General features: G+C 29.7%; 4 protein-coding genes across 9 annotated transcripts; 2 read left to right on the plus strand and 2 right to left on the minus strand.

The window, feature by feature from the left end:
• The first annotated feature begins 93 nt into the window (after positions 1-93).
• Positions 94-14,193, plus strand: LOC141524569 (peroxisomal acyl-coenzyme A oxidase 3). Of its 5 annotated transcripts, none has more exons than XM_074238565.1 (13): positions 94-1,400; positions 1,979-2,052; positions 9,063-9,209; positions 9,288-9,413; positions 9,769-9,921; positions 10,012-10,159; positions 10,234-10,524; positions 10,594-10,757; positions 10,943-11,186; positions 12,407-12,640; positions 12,740-12,894; positions 13,215-13,508; positions 13,577-14,193. In XM_074238565.1, the coding sequence occupies exons 3-13, from the start codon at positions 9,072-9,074 to the stop codon at positions 13,664-13,666; spliced, it is 2,037 nt and encodes a 678-aa protein (XP_074094666.1). In that variant the 5' UTR covers positions 94-1,400; positions 1,979-2,052; positions 9,063-9,071; the 3' UTR covers positions 13,667-14,193. The 5 variants fall into 5 exon arrangements, with proteins under 5 accessions (XP_074094666.1, XP_074094664.1, XP_074094668.1 ...); XM_074238563.1 differs by having other exon boundaries at positions 94-1,325; XM_074238567.1 differs by having other exon boundaries at positions 94-1,325; positions 12,740-12,837.
• Ir68a (Ionotropic receptor 68a) lies at positions 2,499-9,056 on the minus strand. The gene is made up of 7 exons (XM_074237714.1): positions 8,683-9,056; positions 8,440-8,614; positions 8,229-8,377; positions 7,755-8,166; positions 5,779-6,151; positions 5,019-5,406; positions 2,499-4,945 (listed from the first exon to the last, which is right to left on the minus strand). The coding sequence occupies exons 1-7, from the start codon at positions 8,844-8,846 to the stop codon at positions 4,282-4,284; spliced, it is 2,325 nt and encodes a 774-aa protein (XP_074093815.1). The 5' UTR covers positions 8,847-9,056; the 3' UTR covers positions 2,499-4,281.
• A 306-nt stretch (positions 14,194-14,499) lies between the features above and the next one.
• Fbp (fructose-1,6-bisphosphatase) lies at positions 14,500-20,136 on the minus strand. The gene is made up of 4 exons (XM_074238585.1): positions 19,589-20,136; positions 15,350-15,814; positions 15,002-15,191; positions 14,500-14,804 (listed from the first exon to the last, which is right to left on the minus strand). Exons 1-4 carry the CDS (start codon positions 19,762-19,764, stop codon positions 14,622-14,624), a joined length of 1,014 nt encoding a protein of 337 aa, XP_074094686.1. The 5' UTR covers positions 19,765-20,136; the 3' UTR covers positions 14,500-14,621.
• A 2,387-nt stretch (positions 20,137-22,523) lies between these two features.
• On the plus strand, positions 22,524-26,078 carry LOC141524574 (uncharacterized). Of its 2 annotated transcripts, XM_074238582.1 has the most exons (5): positions 22,524-22,567; positions 22,948-23,142; positions 23,511-23,832; positions 23,955-24,224; positions 24,458-26,078. In XM_074238582.1, the coding sequence occupies exons 2-5, from the start codon at positions 22,981-22,983 to the stop codon at positions 24,844-24,846; spliced, it is 1,143 nt and encodes a 380-aa protein (XP_074094683.1). In that variant the 5' UTR covers positions 22,524-22,567; positions 22,948-22,980; the 3' UTR covers positions 24,847-26,078. The 2 variants fall into 2 exon arrangements, with proteins under 2 accessions (XP_074094683.1, XP_074094684.1); XM_074238583.1 differs by lacking the exon at positions 22,524-22,567 and having other exon boundaries at positions 22,813-23,142; positions 23,955-24,104.
• The last annotated feature ends 86 nt before the right edge of the window (positions 26,079-26,164 follow it).

A 26,164-nucleotide genomic window follows, 5' to 3' on the forward strand; every position in this document is an offset into this window, starting at 1 on the left:
TTTTTAAATTATTCACGTTAATTTCTCAAGATGAAATTGAGAAAAACAGTGAAATTTTTCAAAAATCAGGCTGAAAATTATGTTGTAAATCACATAAATGATAATTTATCATTACTGACCAACTTGAAATCACTTATATATGATGATACTAAAATCAACAGATTCTTTCTTGGCTTTTTGCACCATTTAAATTAATACTAAAGTAATATTTTCAAAATTTACATTTATAGGTTTTTTTAATTTCTTGATTTTAAAACTTTCGTAAAATTACTTTAAAATAATTATTAATTTGTAATTAATAATCTATAATTCATGGTTTAGGCTTAGATGAAGTTGCTTAGTGGCGCTTACCCCAAAATAAAATGAGTGTGTTTAAGGTTTAAGATTATTTAACCATAATAAAACATCTCATGACTCGCTAAGAACATTTTTTCGTGCATGCAGAATTTTAAAAAGATTTTTCTAAAACTTTTCAGGTGTCATCCCAAAAATAATCAGAATAGCTTCAAAAGATCAAAAAAAATTTCAATTTTAGTAGCGGAAAGCTAAAAATTTAAAGATAGAAAATATGTCAATTTCAACGCGTTTGATTTTTACAAATAAGAGCTATTTCACAAAATAAACTAGTTCAATTTTACACTGGGTGTCATATTTATGAAATAATGTTTCACGAGAAAACTTTTCATAAATCTAAGTAGGCCAATGTAGTAGTTCTAACAATAGAGAGAGAAAATGATAAAAATTACTTTATATCTATTTAGAACCCATTGAGTCTACATAAATCTAAACAATTGTTTGTCGACCCATAATTGATCACTGATGATAAGACAGAATTCATTAAAAATGAAAATATCATTATTTAAGGATATTTATTGTGATTACTAGCTTTAAAACAGCAAAAAAAATATGATCATTCATTCGTATATTTCAATATATAACTTTTTGATAATGTAATTTATATCATATACAATCACGACAAAATGCTAAAGTCCATTTTTAAGCATTTATACATAGATTAGTAAATAAAAGACTTTGATTTCTGCTATAGCAGATAACATCAACAAAAATAATCGAACGAAGACGAAGTTAGCTTATTCACATTATAAAATTACTACAGATTATTGTATAAAGTCATAAAGTTATTTAAGTCAGAGATCTGTCCTCTTTAATATTGTTCTTTAATATGTAATTTCCTTAACCCCACTTTAAAATTTAAGGTCATTGAAGTCTACTCTCTTGTTAGGTCAACTTTACTTGTTCATCATAACTTTTATTTATAAATCAACTTGTTGCTAGTTGCTCAGTCATCGTACATACATAAATCAGTAAGAAACAATTCATTTTTTAACTTAATAGAAAAATATTGAGGTATACTTATAAATAATAACAAATAAAATTGGGTAAGAGACTTTGAATATTTTTAAATATATAGTTTAATCGTTTATATTGAATATGACATTAAAGTTAGCTGTCACTTGACAATTTAAAATTTTTTTTTAAAAAATAAATTTGCTCCAAAAAATTATTTAAAAAAAATTGCACTTGTAGTTTTTTAAAAATTTTAAATGTCAATTTTTCTTATAAATTTTTTTTTGCCACAATTTATTTGTTACAAAAATTCTTAAAATTATCAACTATCTGCTAAGTTAATGAAAATTTATTGAATATACCTAACGAGGATCAAATATTTATGGGATTTAAATTTAAAAATTTTTATCAGTATCGTACTATCATTGGTATTTTTTAATTAAAGTAGTTTGTTGGTACTTTTCCATGTATAAAATTTATATTTTATGTTTGAAAGTTTTTAATTATTATCATTTCATCTACGTTTAGTGATTATAAGTATACCTAGAGAAAAAAATTCATTCCAAGCTATTAAATATTTCAACTTGAACAGTAAATTTCAATTTTTTACTTTATAATAAACTCATTTAAAAATATAATACTAACTAAAAAATGCTTTTTACCTTTCTAGTTTAATTGACGTGCCCTTGTGTTTTTATAAAACTATAATAGACATATTTGAGGATTGTCATTCTGTAACTCTTTGTAAGTGTAATGTTTTTTTTCTTTTTATCGTTAATTTATTTACTATCTTTTTTTAAGCATTAATAATTTTAATTATTTTTTATTAAATTTTATTAAAATATAACGATTATAGGATAATTTAAAAATTAATAAATAACAGGTCATTCTAAACTAAGTATAAAAAAGCAAATAATAATTAATGAAAACAAAAAAACTTAGAAATATATATGTATGTGTTGTACTCAAAATAATTGAAGTTGTTATGACGTATCACAAAATAGTGGAATACGAGCTAACTGTAAAAGAATCCTGAGTAAAAAACACATAAAAAATGGCCGTATATAATTTTAGATAACTATTTTGATAAAATGAAAAAAAAATCAGACATCCTAGAAACTAACTGAGGTCCTCACTTTTTTAAGATCGATTCGCCACCTGTTAACTTAAGGTTTTGATTTAGATTCTAATCTTTATATGAACTTCAAGTAATGCAAATCTTATGTATACAAAATTATTATAGGAATATTCAAAAGATAAAATTAATTTACATTTACTCAAAAGAAAAAGAATATCTTACGTTAAGAAAATTTTAAGGAAGACCAAAGTTATTTTGGTGTAAGACAAAATTTTCTTGGCACAAAAAAATTTGACTCAATTCAAGAAATTTATAGTCTTCCTTAATATTTTCTTGAGCCCCCCCCCCCCTACACACACACGCACAGCCTTTCTTCAGCAATTGACAAGCCAGCATAGAAAAAGACAGCCCGGGAGAACACCTTGACCACAGTGACTTGAAATAAGAAGATGGGCTGTACTACATCTCTGGTTCTTGAGTTTGTAGAGTTTTTCGTACTGCTCTAGCCGAAGCTATAAGAGCACATAAATGACAAGAGTCCTTTAAGGGAATTTGAACAGATGTGTGCTAGTACAGAATCTACTTCGCCAGCGAGTCTTTGAAGACAAGACTGACGTTTGCATTATCTACGAGTACCACCCGACCCCTAGATTGAAACATGGTTTACGTATAAAACAAGCATTGCGGCGATCTGAATTGTAAACCCGAGCAACGTCACTACCAGAAACAATGGAAATGAGGCAGGATTTGTCTGGATCAAAATCTCTACGACTTACTTTGTGAGCATTTATCTCTCACCCAATGAAGGGATTTGAGTGTTCCGACATTAGCTGGCCAGCATCGAAAACGTTATCAACGACTTTAAAGGCGAAGTCATTGTGGCTTGCGACTTCAACGCCAAATCTTCTGAATGGGGAGTAGACTTCTCGGACATCAGGAGGAACGAAGTTGCAGACTTTGCAGCAAAGCTAGATCTCACAGTCCTGAATAGCGGGAATACCTCGACTTTCAGAAAACTGGGGTACCACGTGTCCATCCTTGACATCTCACTGGGCACTCCTAAAATTGCCAGCAGAATCAAGAACTGGAGTTTTGGAGAAATTCACCGGTAGTGACCATCAACATATTGAGTTCTTTATCGAAGTTCCTATCACTTCAGCACTGCAGGAAAAATTCGAAAAGTGAAGATAGAATGCCAGTGAGCTCGACCTAGAAGCCCTGAAAGCATCGGTTACGAAGAGCTGGGAAACTTAAACTCAAGCTTTAACGAGTATAAAGAGGCCAAAAGCTGCACCCGAGGCACCTAAATCGAGAGAGGTTCTCCCCCGCGAGCCTGGTGACCAACATGCTAAAATATGAAGGGAACTGGTCACCTGTCGCAGCCTACGCGCAGCCCCTTTTAAAAGAAAAAACCGCAAACAGGGACCAGTAATCAGGAGCAGGTGTTGTGAGACGAAACACGGACTGGATTGAAGTAATGCTAACGCGGTTCGAATCCAGTCTTCTCCACATCTTTGTTCGGGAAACTAGGAGAGAGGGGGGGGGGTATAGTGAGTGGAAATTCCATCCTACCGATAACATCATCTTGTGATCTGATGAAAACTCTATTTTCGGAAACCGGGGTGAAACCAATAACTTCCCGATTTTTTGAAAATCATTGATTTTTATAGCGGAAGGTTAAAAATTATAAGTTGTCAAACAAACGTGAGTAAAATGCGCATGATGCCCGTGTAGAAGGGTCAAATTATTCTAATTCAATCTACGTCTATTAAATGTCATTTTTGTAGAATAGAAGAATAGAAGTTACACAAAGTAAATATTTTATTTATGAACATGACACAATTTTATTAAGTATATGACGAACAATGTATTGATTGAATATTTTATATTTTTGTTTATTTAATCTTATAACTATAAAACATATCCATACGGTATTTATCATATTTTGGATCTTTTGCAGTTACAAATCTCCAATATAAATTTTCTGCAATCAATGTAATGAAGCTTAAAAAATATCCTATGATTAGTGCCACAAATATACCGTAAAGTTTACGAATATCTATTAAAGCTTTCGGCCCATTAGAGTCAGATTTAATTTCAACTATTTGTGACCACTCCATTACATCACTGAGCCATTTATTGACTAATCCAGATTCAACTATTCTGATAATTATGCGATCGACTTGAGGTTTGAGGGGAGAATTTTTTATCATTCCAATAGATATTGGCATATGAATGATACACTCTTCCATAATGTGTAAATCTCTATCTACAATTAAGTTTTTATTGTTTTTGAGAGCTTCATTTTTTTGCATGGATTCTAAAAGTTGTCGTTTTGCTCTTGCTTCTTTCAAAACATGAATATTGTCATAGTAAGCAAATGCTCCTTTTGCTACTCTTGAAATTGCTTCATCTTCATTATTTACTAATTCAAAGTTTTTTCCAATTTTATTTAATAATGCATCTGATTCAGAACTAAATACGTCTTTATAATTTTCATCCCATCCTCCAACAGGTAATGAACTTTTTGCTAAATCTGCTATTGTGTTTATAGTGATTCTATCAAAATAATATCCAGTGAGTGAAAAAAATTTTTTTATATTATCAAGAAAAATAAAAAAAAATCGATTACTTGGCGATAGGGTTTGCCAGAGTAGCAGTTAAGCTAGCTCTATATGTTACAGTTATCAGAATTGTGTAAAGCCACCACCAACCAATAAATACTCTGAAGGCCCAAACTTCAGGAAGTCGTGGCAAAGAAACTTGTAGAAGCATGCTGTATGTATAGAGTAAACAATTTTGTATTCCAGTGAATGGCCATAAACTATATATTTTTTTGGTATATATTTCATTTATTTCTTGTACTTTAATTATCGATATTATATTTAAGCTCGAAGGTTCGTTGCTTTTTTCATGTGATAAAATTTGTTTCTGATAAAATATAGCGAAACCTCGAAGAATAGAAGCAACTAATAAAAGAATGAAAATGATAGTCGTCCAAGTATACAACCTGAAAAATACTATCTATATCAATTTCAAGAGAAATTAGCGTAAATCATGCATATATCTTGTTAGCTTTTGAGTAGTCTACTTATATATTTAACCGTGAATCTAGTTTCAGAAACTCGTGAAAACTTTGAATTAAAAGCTTTTCTGCAAGACTTGCAAAAGTATTTAATATTCTATAGCTGAAGAAATGTAAAAATATATTTTAAATTAATTGCTACATATATATGTATACTACCGAAAATAATGCGTAAAAAATCTTTGACATAGAAGTATAGCTTGCATGCAAGATATTTGAAGATATATTTTGTTATATAACTGTCGCTGTTTCACAACCTTTTAGGTTGAGATGAAGCAGCTCAATTCTGTTCAGCTTTAAATAAAACTAGTAAAACAGAAACAGTTATAAGTAAATATATCATACGATGTTATTTTTTGCTGGTTTATAGTGTTACATTTACATAAAAATTCATACGTAAACGGATTAATTAACAGTTTCCAAGAATTATCTGTGAATGATTCTGGTGTAAGAAAAGTAAGACATTCAGTATAATACGGAGAAGATAAATCAAGAATTTCGTAATGGCGAAGAGTATAATGAAGATCTCCTAAAAAAAAAGTTGCTTTTGCTTCAACTGCTTCTTCAAAAAGTCCATCATAACTTCCATTGTTCGAAGTTCCCCATTTCGCAATTTCTATATTTTCCGGGCGGAAAAAAATTGGTTTGAAGTTCATTTTATTAGCAATAATTTTCATAATCTACAATGAGAAAAATTTGTTTTACAAATTCATTGTAAACCATTTACAGAATTGGATTGTATAAATATTTAAAAATTTTTCCACAATACATTGGATACGGTAAAACTTTCCGGGTAAAAAAGATTATATATAATTATATATACTTATACATAATTATGTACGAAAAAATGACCCTATATAATTATGTATGATTATATAGAATTAGATATAATTGTATAGAATTATTTCCGTAGAAAAAAAAAAAAAGAAAAAACCGGCGTGCACTGGAACTGAACCTTGGACCTGACACTTCGAAAGACTAATTTTTTACGAACTTTTTTTTTAAATAAGTTTTTATTTGCTTTTTCACTTACAAAGTCTCAGAAATACACGGCAGCAAACAACTTAATAAAATGCCAGTTTTAGTCTAAAATTACGTAATGTTGCTTGGCCCCTGTAGGGCTGCTCACAACCAACAAACTTAAAATATATTATGCATGATTTTGATTACAAGTATTAAAATGGTTCACTATAAGTGTTTGTATTATTTAATAAATTAATGTATGATGTAAAATTAGAGTAAAACTTTTTAACGCTCCTTGGAGAATCAAAAAATAGGCTTATAAAGAATTCAGGATTAGAAGTTTTTTATTCGATTTAATCCTCCAGGGAGAATTAAGTAGGATTAAATAGCATTTCAAATGAGAGACATTCAATACTTTTGAGAATTGAATAGTATTAGAAAGAATTTACATTCAGAAATTTTCTATACTGTTGAAATCTCCACAGAGAATTAAAAAGAATTCACCATTATAAGCTTTTGATTCTGTTTAATCCTACATGAAGAATTAAGTAGTAATAAATAGCATTGAAAATAAGAGACATTCAATACTTTTGAATTCTTCGCAGAGAATCAAATAATATTATAAAGTATTCACATTCAGAAATTTCCAGTACGCAAAATTAATTGCATCCTTTTTGATTCTCCGCAGAGAATTTAAAAGAATTCTGCATTATAAGCTTTTTATTCTCCTCAATCCTCCTTGAAAAATTAAAGAGTATATGATAATTGTATATGATTATATACAATTATTAAAAAATGCTGCATCTAATTATATATATTATTATATATAATTATATATGAATAATATTTAACTACATATAAATAATATATAATTATATATAAGTATATGCAATTATATATAAATTTTTTTACCCGGGTTAATAAAAATTGGCAGTAAAACCTTTTAAAAATAAAACTATAGATTAAAATATATATTTTGGTAAAATAAAACTTCAAAACTTCTCGTTAGTTAGATTGAGCAATATTCATATTTTTTGCTTCTTCATTCACCGTCATGTTAAGTTAAATAAAAATTCGTAGCGAGAGTATATTTTGAGATGAAAAAATACAAGAAGAAAACTCACACTGATAAGAAAAATTAACTCTATTCAAGAGAAAAAAATTTGAATCAAGGAAATCATTTTGGAGAATTTCACAGTCTCGAACGGACAAAAAAGTTCTTGGATATTTTTCTTGATGTATTAAGATATAATTATGCTTGCTAAAATGTATTCAAATAATCAGATAAAATATTAACATATAATATAATAAAATATTTACCTCAAATTCTATTCCTACAGATTTATTATTACTTTTTTCATAGTTTTCATAAAACATCCTAGAATTTGTTGTAACAGCCGGAATATGCTCAAAAATAGCTACTCTTAATTTTTTTTTTGATAAATCTAGTACTTTATTTGCAAAATGATTTTTTCTGTAACGAAATCGTCCTTTATACCATGTGTCAACGTAGTAAGTTCTAAGAAAGTATTGACCAGGAATAGGATATTGCATTGTCTCGAGATTAAACCAGTCATCATTTATATTTTTACCAGATTGCGATCTTATTAAACTATGTCGCTTGATAAAAATAACATTGATTATCCTATTCCACAAGTATTTCATATTAGAGTAGAAAAGTCTTGAATCATGGATCATTAAAAAAAATCCTTGAATATTTAACAATCGTTCTCTGCAATGTTTTTAATTTTTATCAAAAATTTATTTAAAAACAGATGATAAAAAAGCAAAAACCTTTCTGCGTATTGTAAGAGATCCATCATTTGTAATCCATTAGTAATTAAAATAATATAACCATTGCAACCAGAATTTTTGCTGTTTCTTAGAATGGCTTGAATAGTCAACTGAGGCGGAGAAAATTCTTCATTTTCACGTACAAAAACCTGCATTGATTAATATGTTATGAAAACATTCATCGCCAATAATCATCAAGTTTTGTGTTTACACTGTAATATGTTAATGTTAAATTTCCATTCTCGTTGTGATGAATCAAATTTTGGTAATAAGAATCGAACATATAAACCATACATTTGCTTTTTACAGACATTTCTTGGATCACGAGTTTAATTACATCGCTTAATGGCTCTTTTGCTTGTTCGTGCCATTTTTGAAGCTTTAAACTGATTTATTAAGTCAAATATTTTTTAAATATAGATTAATAAAAATTAGTATTTTATTGATTGCTTACCAATTATTAGCCGTAATCAACTGAATAATTATTAAAAGACTCAACATTATTCCGTAAACACACTTAAATTTTTCAAAAATCGCACTTATGAACTTTTTTACTTGAAGGAAACTAAGCAATACTTCTGATAAAATTAAGTTTGCGATAGCAACTGTGTTTTTCATTATTCAATGTCTATTAAATAACACGACTCATGAACTCGATTTAGGAACTTTCATTACGTTGCATAGAGAACGATTCATTAAAATAGTATGAGTAACGAAAGTTTCTCGAACTCCAAAGCTAAAATAATAATCAACTTTTGATAAACTTACATGTTATCTATTATTTACTGTGATGTATTTATTTTAATTAATTAGTTTTTTATTTTTTTATTTCAGTGACTAAATATGAAGGTACTCAAAATCAGAGAATTAATCCGTGATATACCAACAGGTGGACCCTTAGAAGTATTCAGAAAACGAGCAAGTTTTGATTGGAAATCGCTAAAATTTAATATTTTTGGGGTTGACTCTCTTGAGTATCATGTATGATTATTACTTTATTTTTTTTTATATTTAATTTATTTGGCTTATATAAAACTTCTTTAATTTGTTTATATTTAGGAAAAAGTTTATAGGTTTATTGAGAATTCACCCGATTTCCAGAGGCCATCAAAAACTCTCACTTTGGACGAATATCGACGAAGATGCTTTAATCAGATAAAAACTCTTTTCAAAAACGATCTTATTGTAAGATAATAGAATAAAAATGTATGAAACAAAATCTTTTTATGTTAGTTGCATTAAAACTTAAGGTTTCAATGTATATTTTAGCTAGTCACGATTTTAAATCATACAGTTCATAATTGTTTCTGTTCATTTTTAGCTTCACAATAACTTAAAATTAAGACGACGTTTGAAAAAACACTATTAGTCAAATTTTCTCGTCTAAGTTGGCTCCAGATATTGAAACTTTGAATTTTAATACAAATGATATGAAAAATATAGTGTTTCACGGAATGAAATGCAATTTCAAACTAAAGCGAAAAAAAAAATCCTTTGCTCAACTTTAATTTCCAACTATACGATATATAATTGCTTTTAGGAATCAAATGGTTTGTGTCTGAATGCTTACATCGATTATGATTCTTCATTACCGGTAATTATAGGTATTTTATATGCTATGGTACCAGGAGTAGTTTTCTCCCTGGGTACTGAACGTCACATAGATTATGTCAGCAAGTTTCATAGCGGAGAAGTAAGTCAAAAAAATGAGTATAGATAAAAAAAGATATTTGAATTTTTGTATCAATTATTGAATTGTTTTTATTAAAATGAATATATTTAGTATAAAGGATGTTTTGCACTTACTGAAGTTTCTCATGGGACTAATGCAAAAGGCATGAGAACGACTGCAACCTATGATATAACTTCACAAAGTTTTATTTTAAATTCACCAGATTTTGAAGCCGCTAAATTTTGGATAGGGGGTTTAGGTAAACTATCAAAATCTTATTTGATTATCATTTAATCATTATAATTAATACGTATTAAAAAAATTGTCTATTAGGTAAACAAGCAACGCACGCAATAGTTTTTGCTCAATTAATAACTCCAGATGGAATTTGTCATGGTCTCAATATCTTCATTGTACCGATTCGAGATCCAAATACAATGCTGCCGATGCCGGGAATAACAATAGGTGATTTAGGTGAAAAAGTTGGACTCAATGGTGTTGATAATGGTTTCATAATGTTTCACAATTTCAAAGTGCCTAGAGAAAATTTGTTGAATAAGATGTGTGATGTCACAGCAAGTGGTCATTTTATATCAGCCATTAAAGATCGAAGCAAAAGATTTGGTAAAATTTATTACACTTGATTATTAATTTGTCGTTAATTACGATTAAACTTAAAGAACATTATAATAGGTGCATCACTTGGAACTCTTTCTCTTGGCCGAGCTAACATTACCAATATTTGTTTTAAATACTGTTCATTGGCAATAGTCATTGCAGTTCGATATTGTGCTGTTCGTAAGCAATTTGGGCCGTCAGAAACTGAAGAATGGCCAGTTTTACAGTATCAAGCATTGGTAATAAAACTTATAACTACTATAATTATTATTATAAAGATGACACAATTATATAATATCTTTCTTGTTAATTAATTCAATTGAAAAATTGCAATTAAATGGTCGTATTTTTTTTTATTTATTCATGATGCACATCTGAGACTAAAAACACTGTTATTGTTAATAATACTAACTTTTATTTACAGTATGGAAGACTGATGCCACACTTAGCAGCTACTTATGCTATTCTTATTTTTTCAACAACTTTTCTGAAGCAAGTTCAAATTTTTCAAGCACATTTATTAAATCCTGAAACAAAAGATGAAGCAGCTGTTGAAGGTTTGGAAATCCATGCTCTTTCCTCAGCTACAAAGCCTCTTTGCTCTTGGACAGTAAGAGATATTATTCAAGATTGTCGAGAAGTTTGTGGTGGTATGGGATATCTTAAAGGTATTGTAAGATTTTGAATTTTTGGGGTCCATTTAAGTTTTTTATAACAGTAATTGTTACTAATAGGAGTGTTTGAAATGACCTTTTTTTTTGTCGCTGACACTTAAATATTGTTCTAAACATTTTCTTATTTAAAAAGCATGTCCACGGAAAAAAAAAAAAAAAGTGGCTTTAAAATCTCATTAGGTGATACACTGATAAAAATTTTAACTCGACTCAAGAGCAAAAATCTTGAACCAAGAACACCAATTGGAAGAAAATAAATTTCTTGAGTCAAGAGGAAAAATTCTTGAGTCAAGATAGATTCTCATGAATTAAGAAAATTATCTTGACTCAAGAATATTTCCTCTTGGCTCAAGAAATTCATTTTCTTCCAATTGGTGTTCTTGGTTCAAGATTTTTGCTCTTGTCAAGTTAAAATTTCTATCGGTGTACAAAAATTGTATGGGACTAACTTGACTGTTGATATACGTACCCTCAGATCTTGAAATAAATTTTTCAAGACAATATTCTTTTAGCATTGAACATACAAAATCATCGGTCATGTTATTTTCACGTTTTTTTATAACAAATTCTTAATAAATAAAAAAATACATACGACACAAAATATCAACAACAAATATAACCTATACAATATTCAGGCGCATGCGTGTAGGGCACGCATAATTTACTTCACTGTGATGTGAAATTTACATCACGCCATCACGGTGATACAATATTTGTATCACCTCAATCCGAAAATAACACCACCGGTAAATCAGATTTTTACATCATTTGTGGTGCAAATTTTAAATCATCTTTTTTTTTCCGTGTATTTGAAGTTACCTTTTTTTAACTTCTATAATTTTATGAAGTTTTGAGTTATGATTTTGATGAAAACAACCATTTATAGTAAATTTAACGCTTTTAAAAGAGCATTCAACGATTTCACTCTAATTCCTCTCTCAAGAATTGTATCAGCTTAAAATTATTTTTTCGTATATTTTTTATGATTTTAAGAGAATGACTCATCTTACCAAGAAAATGCAAATTGGAAATTTTTAGAGAATTTAATTTCCGTATTAACGTTCATACCGCTGAAATGCGTGGTTATGAAGATATTTTGAAATTTTGAAATTGTCCAATTTGGGAGGGAATTTCTTGTTTATATTAATCGGAATTTATTATTTAATTAAATTAAAAACTATTTTCGCGCATGTTGAAAATTATTATAATTTTAGTGGCTCGCCTAGGAGATTTAAGAGCAGATCATGATGCAAATTGTACATATGAAGGTGAAAATAACGTGTTAGTTCAACAAGCAAGCAATTGGCTCCTAAATTTCTCTTCGAACTTTAGTAATGGTAAACCTATACCTTCACCTTTGAAGTCTATTGATTTTTTGGCTCAGGGTAAGAAAATTCTTCAAACAAAATTTACATGTATGAATATGGAGGAGACTTTAGAACCTGAAAGTAAGTTTAATGAATTATATTTTATGTTGAATTAGATTTTTTATCAAGGTAGATTAATTTTTAAAAAATAATTATTAAGATATGAATTTTTTTCGTTAGATTTACAGAAAGCTTTCCAATGGCTACTATGTTACTATTTTGAAAAAACTTATCGGCGTGTTGAAATTTTAAAAAGTGAAGGACATGATCCATTTACTGTAAGAAATGATTCGCAAACATTCTATGCTAAATCATTAACGCTCATTTATGGTGAGGTAAAATTTTTTAATTAGTTAGACTTTCATATTTCAAATTTTTTAATATTCAGTAAAAAAATAATTTTTTCTAAGGACTTATAAGTCCTGTGTAAACATTTAGTAGATTTATCTAAATGTAAAAATTAAATCAAATTAGATAAAATGAAATTTTAACTTCCTTTCCATAGCTGTCATATTTTTTAAGGAAAGAATAAGGTAAAGATTATAAAGAAATAGCGTAAAAGAATTCCTGAAATCAGTTGCTTCCCATTTCTTTTTAACTAAAAATTTCTTTAATGTAAAAACTACTCGGTAATTAATTTACTCTCAATTTATAGCATGCCATCTTTAAAAGTTTTATCGACAAAATAGAAGACCCATGTTGGAATAATGAAGAAAAAATAGTTTTGAAAAAAATGTGTTCTTTATATGGCTCTTCTTGCCTTGAACGTTGGCTGGGTGACTTGTATAGTGGAAACTTCGTTGATAGTACATTAAAAATAGACCAGTTTCTACGTGAAGGGATCATTAAACTTTCTAAAGAACTTGTTAATGAAGCTGTATCACTTGTTGATATTCTTTCGCCTCCAGACTTTATATTGAATTCTCCTTTAGGAATGTCAGATGGAGAGGTATAATATCTTTAATTCATAAGCTTTCAATTAATTCTTTTGTTTATGTGAATTTGTATTGTTTTAAGGTTTATAAACATCTTGAAAAATCATTACGTCAAAATAAAGAAAATTTCGATCGTCCTTCATGGTGGAAAGAAATGGTAGCAAAGCTTTAGTCCAAAATTAAAGTTGGATATGCTTAGAGGATGAAAATTTTTCATTATAAAGCGAGAAATATTGATTTTACAACAAGTAACATTTTCATCTGAAGAACGATAGATTGTTAATTTTGTTTCATCTCAAAATTAACCTGATTATTTATTCATAATCTTGTTATTCAGACAAAATTAGTATGGAAAATTATCATTTGATGATAAATGCTTAAAAAAATATTTTTATAACGAGATGAATTCAGTGCAATAAAGATGATAATATCATCTTAAAGAAACCCTGATTTAAAAAAAGTATTGAGACAAAAAAAAAAGTATTGAAAAGAATTTGTTTTCTAGTCAATCCAGTGCTTTTCAATACTTTCTTTTCATTCAGGGAATGAATAAATGATGTCTGACAATTGTTATAAAATATTATTATTATTTCAATTGGTATAAAGTGTTACGTAAATCTTACATAATTCAGGTGTTCGGAGAAAATATGTTGTGTTAGAATATATTTTTATACGTATAAAAATTTGATAAAAAATAAACGGTTTTTTTTATTCTCGTTATAATTTTTTCCCATGTTTCCCAATTTTTAGCTGAGAACTATCAGTAAAAACTAGCTTTTGTTTCAACAACTCCTTTGTTAAATATTTAAATTGAGACTTGAAGTTGAAATATTGGAACATTTGGAACGGAATTGTGATGATGTTAGTTGATGATGACAATCTTTTTAATACTTGTAAGAAAAAGAAATACTCTTAGTTCAAGAAGTCTAAAGTTATTATGTCAATGTTAAAGTTTATGCAAAAGATATTTAATAAAATTACAGGAGCTTATGTGAGAAAGAAGAAAACTGTTAGAAAAAGTTGAGATACGATATTATTTCATCAATATTTGAAATAAATATAATATTATTATAACGGAATTTGGTGTTATTTTCATATCTAAAAATGAAAATATCAAATCAATGCGATTAAAAAGATTTTGTGTATGTCAACAAATCATCAACATCCTCAGGTGACCCCAAAAAAATTGGAGTTCTTTGATGTATTCCTTCAGGAATAACGTCCAATAAATCAATTTTACCCGTAGATGCTTTTCCTCCCGCATTTTTTATTATATATGCTATAGGAATGCATTCATACAATAGACGAAGCTGAAAAATAAAAATTTAGCTGTACAGGAAATTTTATTTTATCAAAATATCAATATGATTTTATGTATATAGAATAGACGAAAGCTTTACTAAGAGTTTTTGATACTTAATTAAACTAAGATAAAATATTCGAGAAAGCCACAAGATCGGTAAAAAATGAAATAGATTAATTAATCAATAAAAAGAAATAAACTTACCTTGCCATTGGGATAGGCGCTGGTACTTGGGTATAAAAATATGCCACCGTACTTTAATGTTCTATGAATATCCGCCACCATTGACCCCACGTATCGAGCTCCATACGACTTTCCTTTCGCGGGATATTTCTTTGATTTGATGTATTCTTTAATAGCTACTTCCCACGTACCCTCAGATCCTTCATTTATACTAAATTAATAAAAGAAAAAAAAAATGTAATATTTTGAAGTTGAGTTAATCACAACTTACAGAAACTATAGCAAAATAAAATTTGTGTAACAATATTATTCTTATGGTTGATTTAAAGAAGACTAAACATGTCTTTAGGTATAATAAAACATATAAACCTGTAAATATTTCCTCTTGTTGGTATTTTTATATTCTGTTCGGTTAACATGAACTCTCCAATAGCAGGATCATATGTAAATCCATTAACACTCTGTCCGACTGACAATACAATCATAGTCGCTGATCCATACAATCCATAGCCAGCAGCAATCAAATTGTCGCTAGATCGTATAACATTTTTTAATTCAGATTCCGTTGTTATCCCAGAGGATTTGTATATGCTAAAAATAGATCCAATGGATACTAAACAATCAATGTTTGATGATCCATCCAGTGGATCGAAGCATACAACATATTTTCCTCGTTTCTCTTTTGCAACAATTATCGGAGCTTCATTTTCTTCACTAACAAGTATACACGTTGTGCAAGTTGAAGATAGTACGTTTATAAAAATTTCATTACTGAGGTTATCAAGTTTCATAGTCTTTTCCCCTTGGACATTTGTTTCTCCAGAAATGCCATACCTAAAATTGATCATGAAAATTTATCAATTGACACTTGAAAAATTTATTAATATGTTACTTCTAGAAGTATTATCACTTTCATAAAGCATTACAGATAATTATGTGAATCGTGAAGTAGCAATTTACTGACAATTTTTAATGCTGCGATATGAACGTGAAGTTTGTGGTGTAAAATGATGGAAATGAGTATAAGTTTAACGTTACGTCCAATCCGAAGGCAATGGTATCAAATTCCATCCCGAGAAAAAGTTTTTTACATTTATGTAGATTCTAATGTACGTTGAACTAACCATTTTTAGATTTACAGAGACGTAAAAAAATAAAAATTGCATTATACTTGTAACAGTTTTACCTGCTCAGGTTGGCCCCTAATCAATTTTTAATTTAACTAAACAAAACTAACAACAATAAAAATTATCAGGGCGCCACCAGGATTATTAATCACGGTTCCTGGAACCGGTCCAGAGCTGAGAAAACTTATCTTAGGGTAGAGAGAGTGGAGGAAGGTGCTGTTAAATAATAAAAATTTAATTAACAATCTGATCAGTTTTATTAACAATAAAAATTTACCAAACTTAACAATTTTTAGCGCTCACACACACACTTATAATCTAACGAAGCGGAGAACAACTGCGAAATAAACGATATTTACAAACGAACCTCCAATTTGACGATACGATGACTAGACGGGCTTTTTCGAACAAACGGTCTCCCACACCTGTCTTAGAACTAAACTTAAAATTTAACGTCCACCGGACGACCAAAACTAACTCCACACTTTACAATATCTTATTCTCGACGAGCCCCTTTTCGGCGTCTACCCGTCGATTTCTAACTTATTCTCGACGAGCCCCTTTCGGCGTCTACCCGTCAATTTCTAACTTATTCTCGACGAGCCCCTTTCGGCGTCTACCCGTCAATTTCTAACTTATTCTCGACGAGCCCCTTTCGGCGTCTACCCGTCGATTTCTAACACGTGCCCCTCCCGGCGTCTACACGTGACGGGCCCCTTTCGGCGTCTACCCGATTTCTAACTACTGTCACCCGCACAGAGACGAATCATATACTAGGATCGTTAACTCGGCTCACAGAAGTAACAGCCCAGCGACTAAACATAGACCTAGATACTCCTGCAGCTTATACACACTTTACTACAGAACAACAGCCCAGCGACGAAACATAGACCTAGATGTTCTGCAGCACACTCTCATAACCCACACCAGCTACAGCAGTAACGGTCCAGCGACGAAACATAGACCTAATCACTCTGCAACTCATACATAACCCACACTTGTCTCACACTCACACTACTAACTTGACTTTACTTTATAAATTTTACTTTAATAAAATTGACTGTAACTAATTCTAATTAAATATTTTAGATCAATTATTCAATCATTAGTAATTTGATAAAACGATAATTTTCAATTAACAATGTATTTCTAACTAACTACGACAATTCTCAAATTCAATTGTTAATTTTAATTCTATTAAAATATTAAAACAGCTTAAAATTCTTAAGTCATTATTTCGAACGAGAGGCTTAATACCTTGAACTAGCTTTTGTTAAATAAATTAATCACAATATAAATCTTACAATCACTTCTAAATTATTAACACAAGTTTAATTAACTAATTCTGACTAAGCTTTTACTGTGACGATTTTTGACTCAATTAACTAATTACTTGGACTTAATATCCACGCCGATAATTATCAAATGTCAGCAAAATTAATTTAATTAATTCACGGACTTAATCCCATAATTATTAAATTCACACTTGATGGAATAATCTTATAATATAATATTCTCCATAATTTTCCACTCTATATTATCCTCGATAATTAATTCTCAAATTAGAATTCTTAATAATTAATCCTTGATATAAAACATTATCACTAGCGTTCTACTCGTCTAGGAGAAGTAACTGGGTATTGGATAAACCGCGGTCCACTTCCTTCCCACAGAGCAATAATTGACACCTTGACGAACAAAACGATGATCTAGCTCACTCGTTGAGGATGAAGTCTTAGTTGTAGTTGGCTTCCTTCGTCTCGTCACTACTCTTGGGAACGGTCCTTTTTGATTTCCGTGGCACTCAGTCTGGCGGTCACACTACTTCTCCCTGTTCCACTGCACGGCTCACCTATTTTAACCCAAACTCACCCCCTCCTATTCTCCCTTTAGGCCCGAAGATCGAGACGCGCCAGTGCTATGTCGAATAATTATCGATATTCGGTGACTTATCGATTAAGGGTAATTTTACCCTGTTACATACTTACATATTTTGTAGGTATGTCAAAATTTTTTTCTTTGAAAAAAAAAAAAAAAAAAAAAAGTAGTCACAAAAAGTGAAAAATGATGTTTACCATTACGTTTAAATAATTTTGAAATAAAATATTTAGTCCACTGACTTTACTCTTAACCGTTGTGGGAAGTAATTTGCTAGTGGAATTTTATTGTTTCATTTTATGCAAAAAAATTCGTAGATTACGAAAATAATAATTCGAAAGCTGAACTCCCCCGGGTTTTTTTAAATAAATAAAAAAATAACACTCGGGTCGCTGAGACACGGGATATTTTCTCCAAATATCTTATTTGTATTAATTTAAAGCGCTATTAATATTATAACTGAATTAAGGGGCGAAAAATACTGAATCTGAATGAATAAAAATGAACCTCCGGCAGTTTATTATATTCGCGTAAAAAATTAATGAAATAAAAAAAAAATTATTTGTTTACGTTTTATTACACGGTCGATAAAAAAACTATGGAAACTGAGGTCGTGGCGCGCGCAAGTCGAATTTAAGTCGATAAATTTTGAGAAATCTTAAAATTAAAATTTCCAAAAATTCGGGTTTTTTAAATATCTTTCGAACGGCGAAATTGATCAATTCTCGAAACTAATCATCTCTTACCATAAAAAAACCACGTCGATTGCCGCCAGCCCGGTCAAAATCGGTTGATTTGTTCGTGAGTTATTGTTGTCGAAAGAAAACCGAAAGTGTTTTTTCGGGATTACTCCGAAATTCCTAGTTCGATCAATTTAAACTCAAAAATTTTTCATAACTTCGAAAACTGCATCGAATGCCGCCAACTGCGTGAAAATCGGTTTATTCATTCAAAAGTAATTGCGGTTTGAAAATTCAAAAAATAGTGTTTTATTGAGAACACCTGTCAAAATTAAACCTCTATCAGACTTTTGAGCTCGAAGAGCTCAAAAGCATAGAAAAGCAATCTTTTTGAGCTTAGAGAGCTCAAAATAATACATAAATAGTATTTTTAAGTTCGAAGAGCTCAAAAACGCAATAAGTGCAATTTTGAACACTTAAGTATGGAATTAGCGGGAAGTTGCAGGGATGGCCTTTAGGGTTAACCGTTTTTCTAATTTTTTTTTTTAGTGTACGATTATTTTCCTCGGAGTTATAGTATGTTGAAAATCACTCAAAAATTTAGAATTTTTTTTATAATGCTTAATTTTTGAGACTATAGTGTAGCACATACAATGAATGCTGTTAAAGGTTACTGTAGTTCTGTTTTAATTTTTCATAAAACGCTAACAAAAGCAAGAAAGACAACCTGGATAACTTTTGACAGCTTTCACTGTACTAATATACGATATATTTTAACTTATATAGTAATATCCTAATAATTAAACTTTTCAACCGATGATACTTTTTGAAATCTACTCAACGAGTTTTTACATTATGGCATAATTAAAATAAAAAAATGCAATTGCTAACATATCTACAAAGATGTAAAGAATAAAACTTACAATTTTGCTATACCAGCTTTTCGTATAGCTGAACTTATGGCTTTCACAGCTGTTTGAATAGCATTTATCAGTAATGTAAAATCACCAGTTGCACCGGGAATTTTTTTCTGTTCTGATAAAACAAAACTAGTTAAAGTCACACATTTTGTATCAAAAGATGATTCGTGGAACGCCATTTTAGTGAAAATGATATCCTTGATGTAAAATTGGTTAACGATATGATTTACTAATTTTTATTCGAGACAAATATTTTGTTAACGCTACTGTAAAGAGTGTTTTTTTAAAACTGTAATCAATTTGATATTTCAAAATGCTGATGAAATAGAAGTCATTAAGATAACCCTAGCGGATACGTCTGCGCCGTGTGTAGTGAGTTTGAATTCGGTGTAAATTCGGGGTAATGTATACTTAGGTAAATACGGTATGTATACTAGGTGTTAATTTAATATACACTTGAAGAAGAAAAAGAGAAAAAGTGTAGAAGAATTATACACCTAATATACCCGGTGTTAATTTGAAACATATACCACACTAGTTTACACCAAGTATACTCCCAAAATTACTTTGAAGTCTAGATAATTAAAAATTTATAAATTCGAAGAAAAAAATTAGGAAAACGGCTGACCCTAAAGGCTATCCCTGCAACTTCCCGCTAATTTTATACTTAAGCGCTCAAAATGGCACTTATTACGTTTTTGAGCTCTTCGCGCTCAAAAATATATTTTTTTGTCATTTTGTGCTCTCCAGGTTGGCGGCATTCGGTGCAGTTTTTTAAGCTCCATAATGAATTTTTAAGTTTGAATTGATCGAACTAGGAATTTCGGAGTTATCCCGAAAAAACACTTTCGGTTTATTTTCGACAACGATAACTCACGAACAAATCGGCCGATTTTCACGCGGATGGCAGAAATCGACCCAGTTTCTCATATCCTATGATATACTTTTAGACACAAATTTATCAGACCGAAAATTTCGGTGTAATTTGAAAAAAACACTTTTTTTCGATTTTTTTCGTCAACGATAACTCACGAACGAATCAAACGATTTTGAACGGCTTGGTGGTAATCGACGTGGTTTTTTGATTTTAAAAGCTGATTAGTTTTTGGAATTGATCGGTCAGACCGTTTAAAAGTTATTCCAAAAAAACCACATTTGAAAAAAAATTTTTTCGTAGTTTTTTTTTAGATTTCTCAAAATCTACTGATCCGAATCGGTTAAAATTGTATTCAAAATCTAAGTTCAGTCAAGCCTTTTCGAATGGCGTCAACCGCGATGAAATCGGTCAAGCCGTTCAAAAGTTATGAGAGGTTTACATACATCCACACGCACACGCACATACATATATATATACATACGTACATATAGACATACATACAAACAACATCGCGGGGATAATTAGGGAAGCTTCGCCTTCGCCTCGGCCAACAATTACATGTGATCTGAGGCTTTTCTTATTTTCCTTCCCAAGCGGTGTAATATAATACTATTTGCAAAACGGGGGAATACAATAACTTCCCGATTTTTGAAAATCTTCGATTTTCTTAGCGGGAAGTTAAAAATTAGGAAAACGGTTGACCCTAATGGCCATCCCTGCAACTTCTCGCTAATTCTATACTCAAGCGTACAAAATTGCACTTAATGCTTTTTTGGGCTCTTCGAGCTCAAAAATATAATTTTCGTGTCATGTTGAACTCTCCCAGCTCAAAAGTCTGATAGAAGCTTAATTAAACACTATTTTTTGAATTTTCAAACTACAATTACTTTTGAATAAATAAACCGATTTTTATGTGGTTGGCAGCTTTCAACACAGTTTTTTGAATTCTATGCTAAACTTTTAAACACAAACTGATCAGATTGGAAATTTTGGAGAAATTTGAAAAATTCACTTTTTCTGAACTTTTTCAACACCGATAACTCACGAACTAATCAACCGATTGTGACGTTCTTGGAAAAGATTGAAGTGATTTTTATTGAGCTCTTATAGTTACATAAAAAACGATCTGAAAAGAAATGTCGGAGTTATGTAAGAAAAACACTTTCCCAAAATTTTGTTCACGATATCTCAGGAACGAATAAACCGATTTCGCTCGCGTTGACGGCGGTCGAAGCAATTTTTTAAGCTTAAAAGTTGATTAGTTTTTAGAATCGATTGATTCCTTTAGTACCAGGATTGGCCAGCAGGCAGCGCCTTTATTTTTATAAAAAGCGGGAGCCAGAAACGTCCTCTTGTGGAATATGGAACGAAAAACAATATAAGTAAAATTGAGAAAGGAAGGCGAGGAAATTTACCGTAAAATAGTTATTAGAGTGAATTGAATGTAGAATTTAATATCTTTCGAGACGATCATCCATTAATGACATTAAATGTCCGAAAATTACATCACGATTGAAATTTCAATCAAATGACATATTGTTCGAAAAAATTTTTAAATTATGCGTATTACTGATCGAAAATTTAATGACAAAATTGATTGCTGATGACTGTTGATAATGTAAATTTCACGTCAGCTGAATTGGTAAAACAGAAATCTTTAAATGAAACAGAGAGTGCGTACCCTGATAGCCACCTTACCTATAACTTACTGTCAATCTACGTCCGCAATTTGAAGCAAACTTGACGGAAAGAGTTGGCAAAGCGAGCGATTACCTATTAGTTACCTATAACTTACTCTGCAAATAGACGTCAAAACTTGCTGTACAAGTATTTCAGTCAAATTGTAGTAAAGTTGAAAGGAAATTTAACTACAAGTTTGATTGTTAACTTGTATTCAAGTTGCGGCCGTAGATTTCCGTCAATTTGCTTACAACTGTTGTTGAAAGAAGAATTACCGCTAACTTGATGTATAAATTAACCGTAACTGCTGGAAGTCAACACTTACTGAGAAAGCGCTGGCTATCAGGGTAGCTTTTGGCTCTAATAATTGAAGTGTTGAAAAATTTATTTATACAAAACATTACAATAATAACTTATTATTGCAAGTAAAATAATGTTATAAAAATTATATTATATTAATCATCACTAATTAAAAATTATTATTCAATGAAATTATTTGTTATTAAAAATCAATGAAGTACACAGTAGATATTGTTTTTCTTTTTTATTTAATACTAATACATAAAATTATATTTATATTATTTAAATTTTAAATATAATATAAAATCATATTTATATTATCAATCAAATAAAATTTTAACATTAGCTCATACAAGTGACAGGTTGTTTATTAATTTTCATGTATGAAAATAATATGTTCTGGAACATTGTTTTCAATTTAATTGATGGCAATATATAAATTTTCATTTATTGCAACTGGAAAAATACAAGCTTAATTAGTTTTAGAATTATTAAAATTTTACAGGCTTTTCCGGTGATTACCATTTTTTGGAAAGACATGAATGCAGACGTGGTTGTTGAAGTATTGAATCAACTGCGTCAATCATTTTTAGGTGTTGGAAATATTAAACGTATTTATACGGATTTATGCTTCAAAAATTGTTTACGAAGAGCTTTTCCACAAGCTGAAGTTATTAGTACATATGACAGTTTTGCTCGTGTAAGTAGATTTTAACTATTTGTTGATATACTACTGTTTTAATACAATTAAGTAAACTGTATGAATCAAATAATACATTTAACTATTCTTTTTTATAGCATTGACTAGTAGATAATAAAACTTTCATAATATAATTAATATAATTTTCAATACAAAAAAAAATACTGTTCTCTCATGTTCATTCTATCTTAAATTTTTATTTGTAAATTGTTCATAACTTTTTGAAATTATCGACAAAGAGTTTTAAATTTTTGGTGGACAATTATCACATAATTGAATTTGTCAACATTCTAAAATATCATTTGTTTACGCATGAACATCCTTAAATTAAATAAAAAAAGTTTTACTTCAATATCGATTTTTTTTAGATGATTTATCAGCAAGCAATTGATCATGGTGTCGATTTCTACGACATTAATCAAAAAGAATTTTTTATGAAAATCATGGCGCTTACTCTACTTCCTTTAGATATGGTAGCCGATGCGTTTAATCAGTCGGTCGACGCTTTGAGCCCTTCAAACCGCCTGGCGCTGCAAGCTTTTATTAATTACATCGAAAATGGGTGTATTAATGTAACTGAGTTGATAAATTTCTTTAACTCTCCAGATGCGTTTACTAATGCAGGGATTTTGGCAAAACAAGATCTACAAAACCGTGTAGGAGTTAATCCTACCATTTGGAATTTCATGAGTAAGTTAAAAAAAAAAAAAAAAAAAAAAAAAAAAAAAAAAAACATTGATCTAATAGGCTATCTCTGCTATTTTCGAGCTCAAAGAATTCGAAAGATATTTAAAATTTTTTTTTTGTTCCAGAAAAATATATTTTATACATGAATACAATGAAAGCGGATTTAAATAAGTTCCGGCAGAATCCAACAGCAACAATTAATCGATTCCCTCGAGCTAACAATTCATGTGTAAAAAAAACGTTATTACGCCGATTGTGGACACTGCTGAATCGAGGTGAACTTTCTGCTGATGATTTTTTAGAAAGAACCATGCATCTGCAAGAGGATTACTGCAACGGATTAATTTTCAATGATGAATTAATGCTTGCACAGCAATTAATCATCATCGAAAATGGTTATAATAAACTATTATTCATAAGAGTTAAATTAATTCAGGAGATCTTAGCAAAGTTGATAATAAAAGTATATTGATTTATTATCAACTTCGCTAAGATCTCCTCAATTAATTTTCTATACTATATTATCATTGCCACTAGACTCTCCTTAATTAGTGTTAGTTGATCAACATTGACTTCATCTTCATTAATTGCTGATATTTTATTTCCGTTTCTTTTCATTTTTTTATAGATCTAATTGTGAACGAAGAGGTTCTTGGAATGATGTGCGCTATTTGTAGCTTGAATCCGGTTGAGATTGTTTGTCTTCCCTGTCTACACACTCAAATGTGTGGAGAATGTTCCGAGAACATAAGAAATGCAGCAGGAGATAGGAACATTCAGTGTCCTTTTTGTAATCTGCCTGTCCGATTTGAACAAGGTCTACTTCGGCAAAATTTTGGCGGCAGCGTTTTGATGATTTGCGAGCAGTGTAATGTAAGGGAAATATCAATTATGTGTGTACCGTGCTTACACATTCGTTTTTGTCAGCACTGTTGCAAAGAAATCATTGCAAGCGGTGCTTCAAGATGTCCTGCCTGCGACCACGAAGTGAGATTTGAAAAAGGCTACTTTCCGTAAGAAAATGTAATCAAGTCTATAATCAAGATTAACCCTTTTTATCATAAACAGTTTTTTAAATTTAATAAAAAAAATCATAAATTAAATTTTGTTAAATTTAATAATAAATAAATAAAAATTAATATCTATTGAAAAAAAAGTTTAGTATAAAATAAAAAAAAAAAGCTTCATAAAATGTTTTCATTAAAAGTGACTTATAATGCTAAAAAAAAAAAGAGAAACAATTATCTGTACTTTATTCAATTTTTAATAAAAAATAATTTTATTGAATGATAATTATTATAATTTCATAACAAACGGTTTGTAATATTAAATAAAAAAGAAAAACCATATCTACTGTGTACTTCATTGATTTTTAATAACAAATAATTTCATTGAATAATAATTTTTAATTAGTGATGATTAATATAATATAATTTTTATAACATTATTTTACTTGCAATAATAAGTTATTATTGTAATGTTTTGTATAAATAAATTTTTCAACACTTCAATTATTAGAGCCAAAAGCTACGCACTCTCTGTTTCATTTAAAGATTTCTGTTTTACCAATTCAGCTGACGTGAAATTTACATTATCAACAGTCATCAGCAATCAATTTTGTCATTAAATTTTCGATCAGTAATACGCATAATTTAAAAATTTTTTCGAACAATATGTCATTTGATTGAAATTTCAATCGTGATGTAATTTTCGGACATTTAATGTCATTAATGGATGATCGTCTCGAAAGATATTAAATTCTACATTCAATTCACTCTAATAACTATTTTACGGTAAATTTCCTCGCCTTCCTTTCTCAATTTTACTTATATTGTTTTTCGTTCCATATTCCACAAGAGGACGTTTCTGGCTCCCTAAAAAGCGTGTGGCACCCTCCTAAAATAGCCTTAAATACTTGAATTTATAACGAATAATATTTTTTTTTCGTGAATAATTTATTGAAATTTACAATTTAATACATTATTATATTTATGACAACAGTGTTTTTCTTTTATTTTCAATACCCTTATGTACTGAGAGAGAAAATAACTTTCAGAAAATCATTTTTTTTTTCATACAAAAATCAAAAGTTAATGATCGAAATTTTTTTTCCTCAAGTGTACTAGGAAAATTCGTTAATATTTACCAATGAGTTAATAATACTAAAAAAATATGCTTGGTATGTGACTATCAAAATAAAATAAATGTTTGAAACAACTAAATAAATTAACGAGTAGCTTCATCTGGTGTTGAAAATTGTCATCCTAATAGCTTTTAGACTTATATTATACATACATTTGTAATATAAATAAGTTGCTGCGAATGCGTCATATCA

The sequence above is a fragment of the Cotesia typhae genome, unplaced genomic scaffold (assembly GCF_013202065.1).
Source record: "Cotesia typhae breed Kobodo isofemale line unplaced genomic scaffold, CoteBio_Ctyphae contig_22, whole genome shotgun sequence".
Lineage (NCBI taxonomy): Eukaryota > Metazoa > Arthropoda > Insecta > Hymenoptera > Braconidae > Cotesia > Cotesia typhae.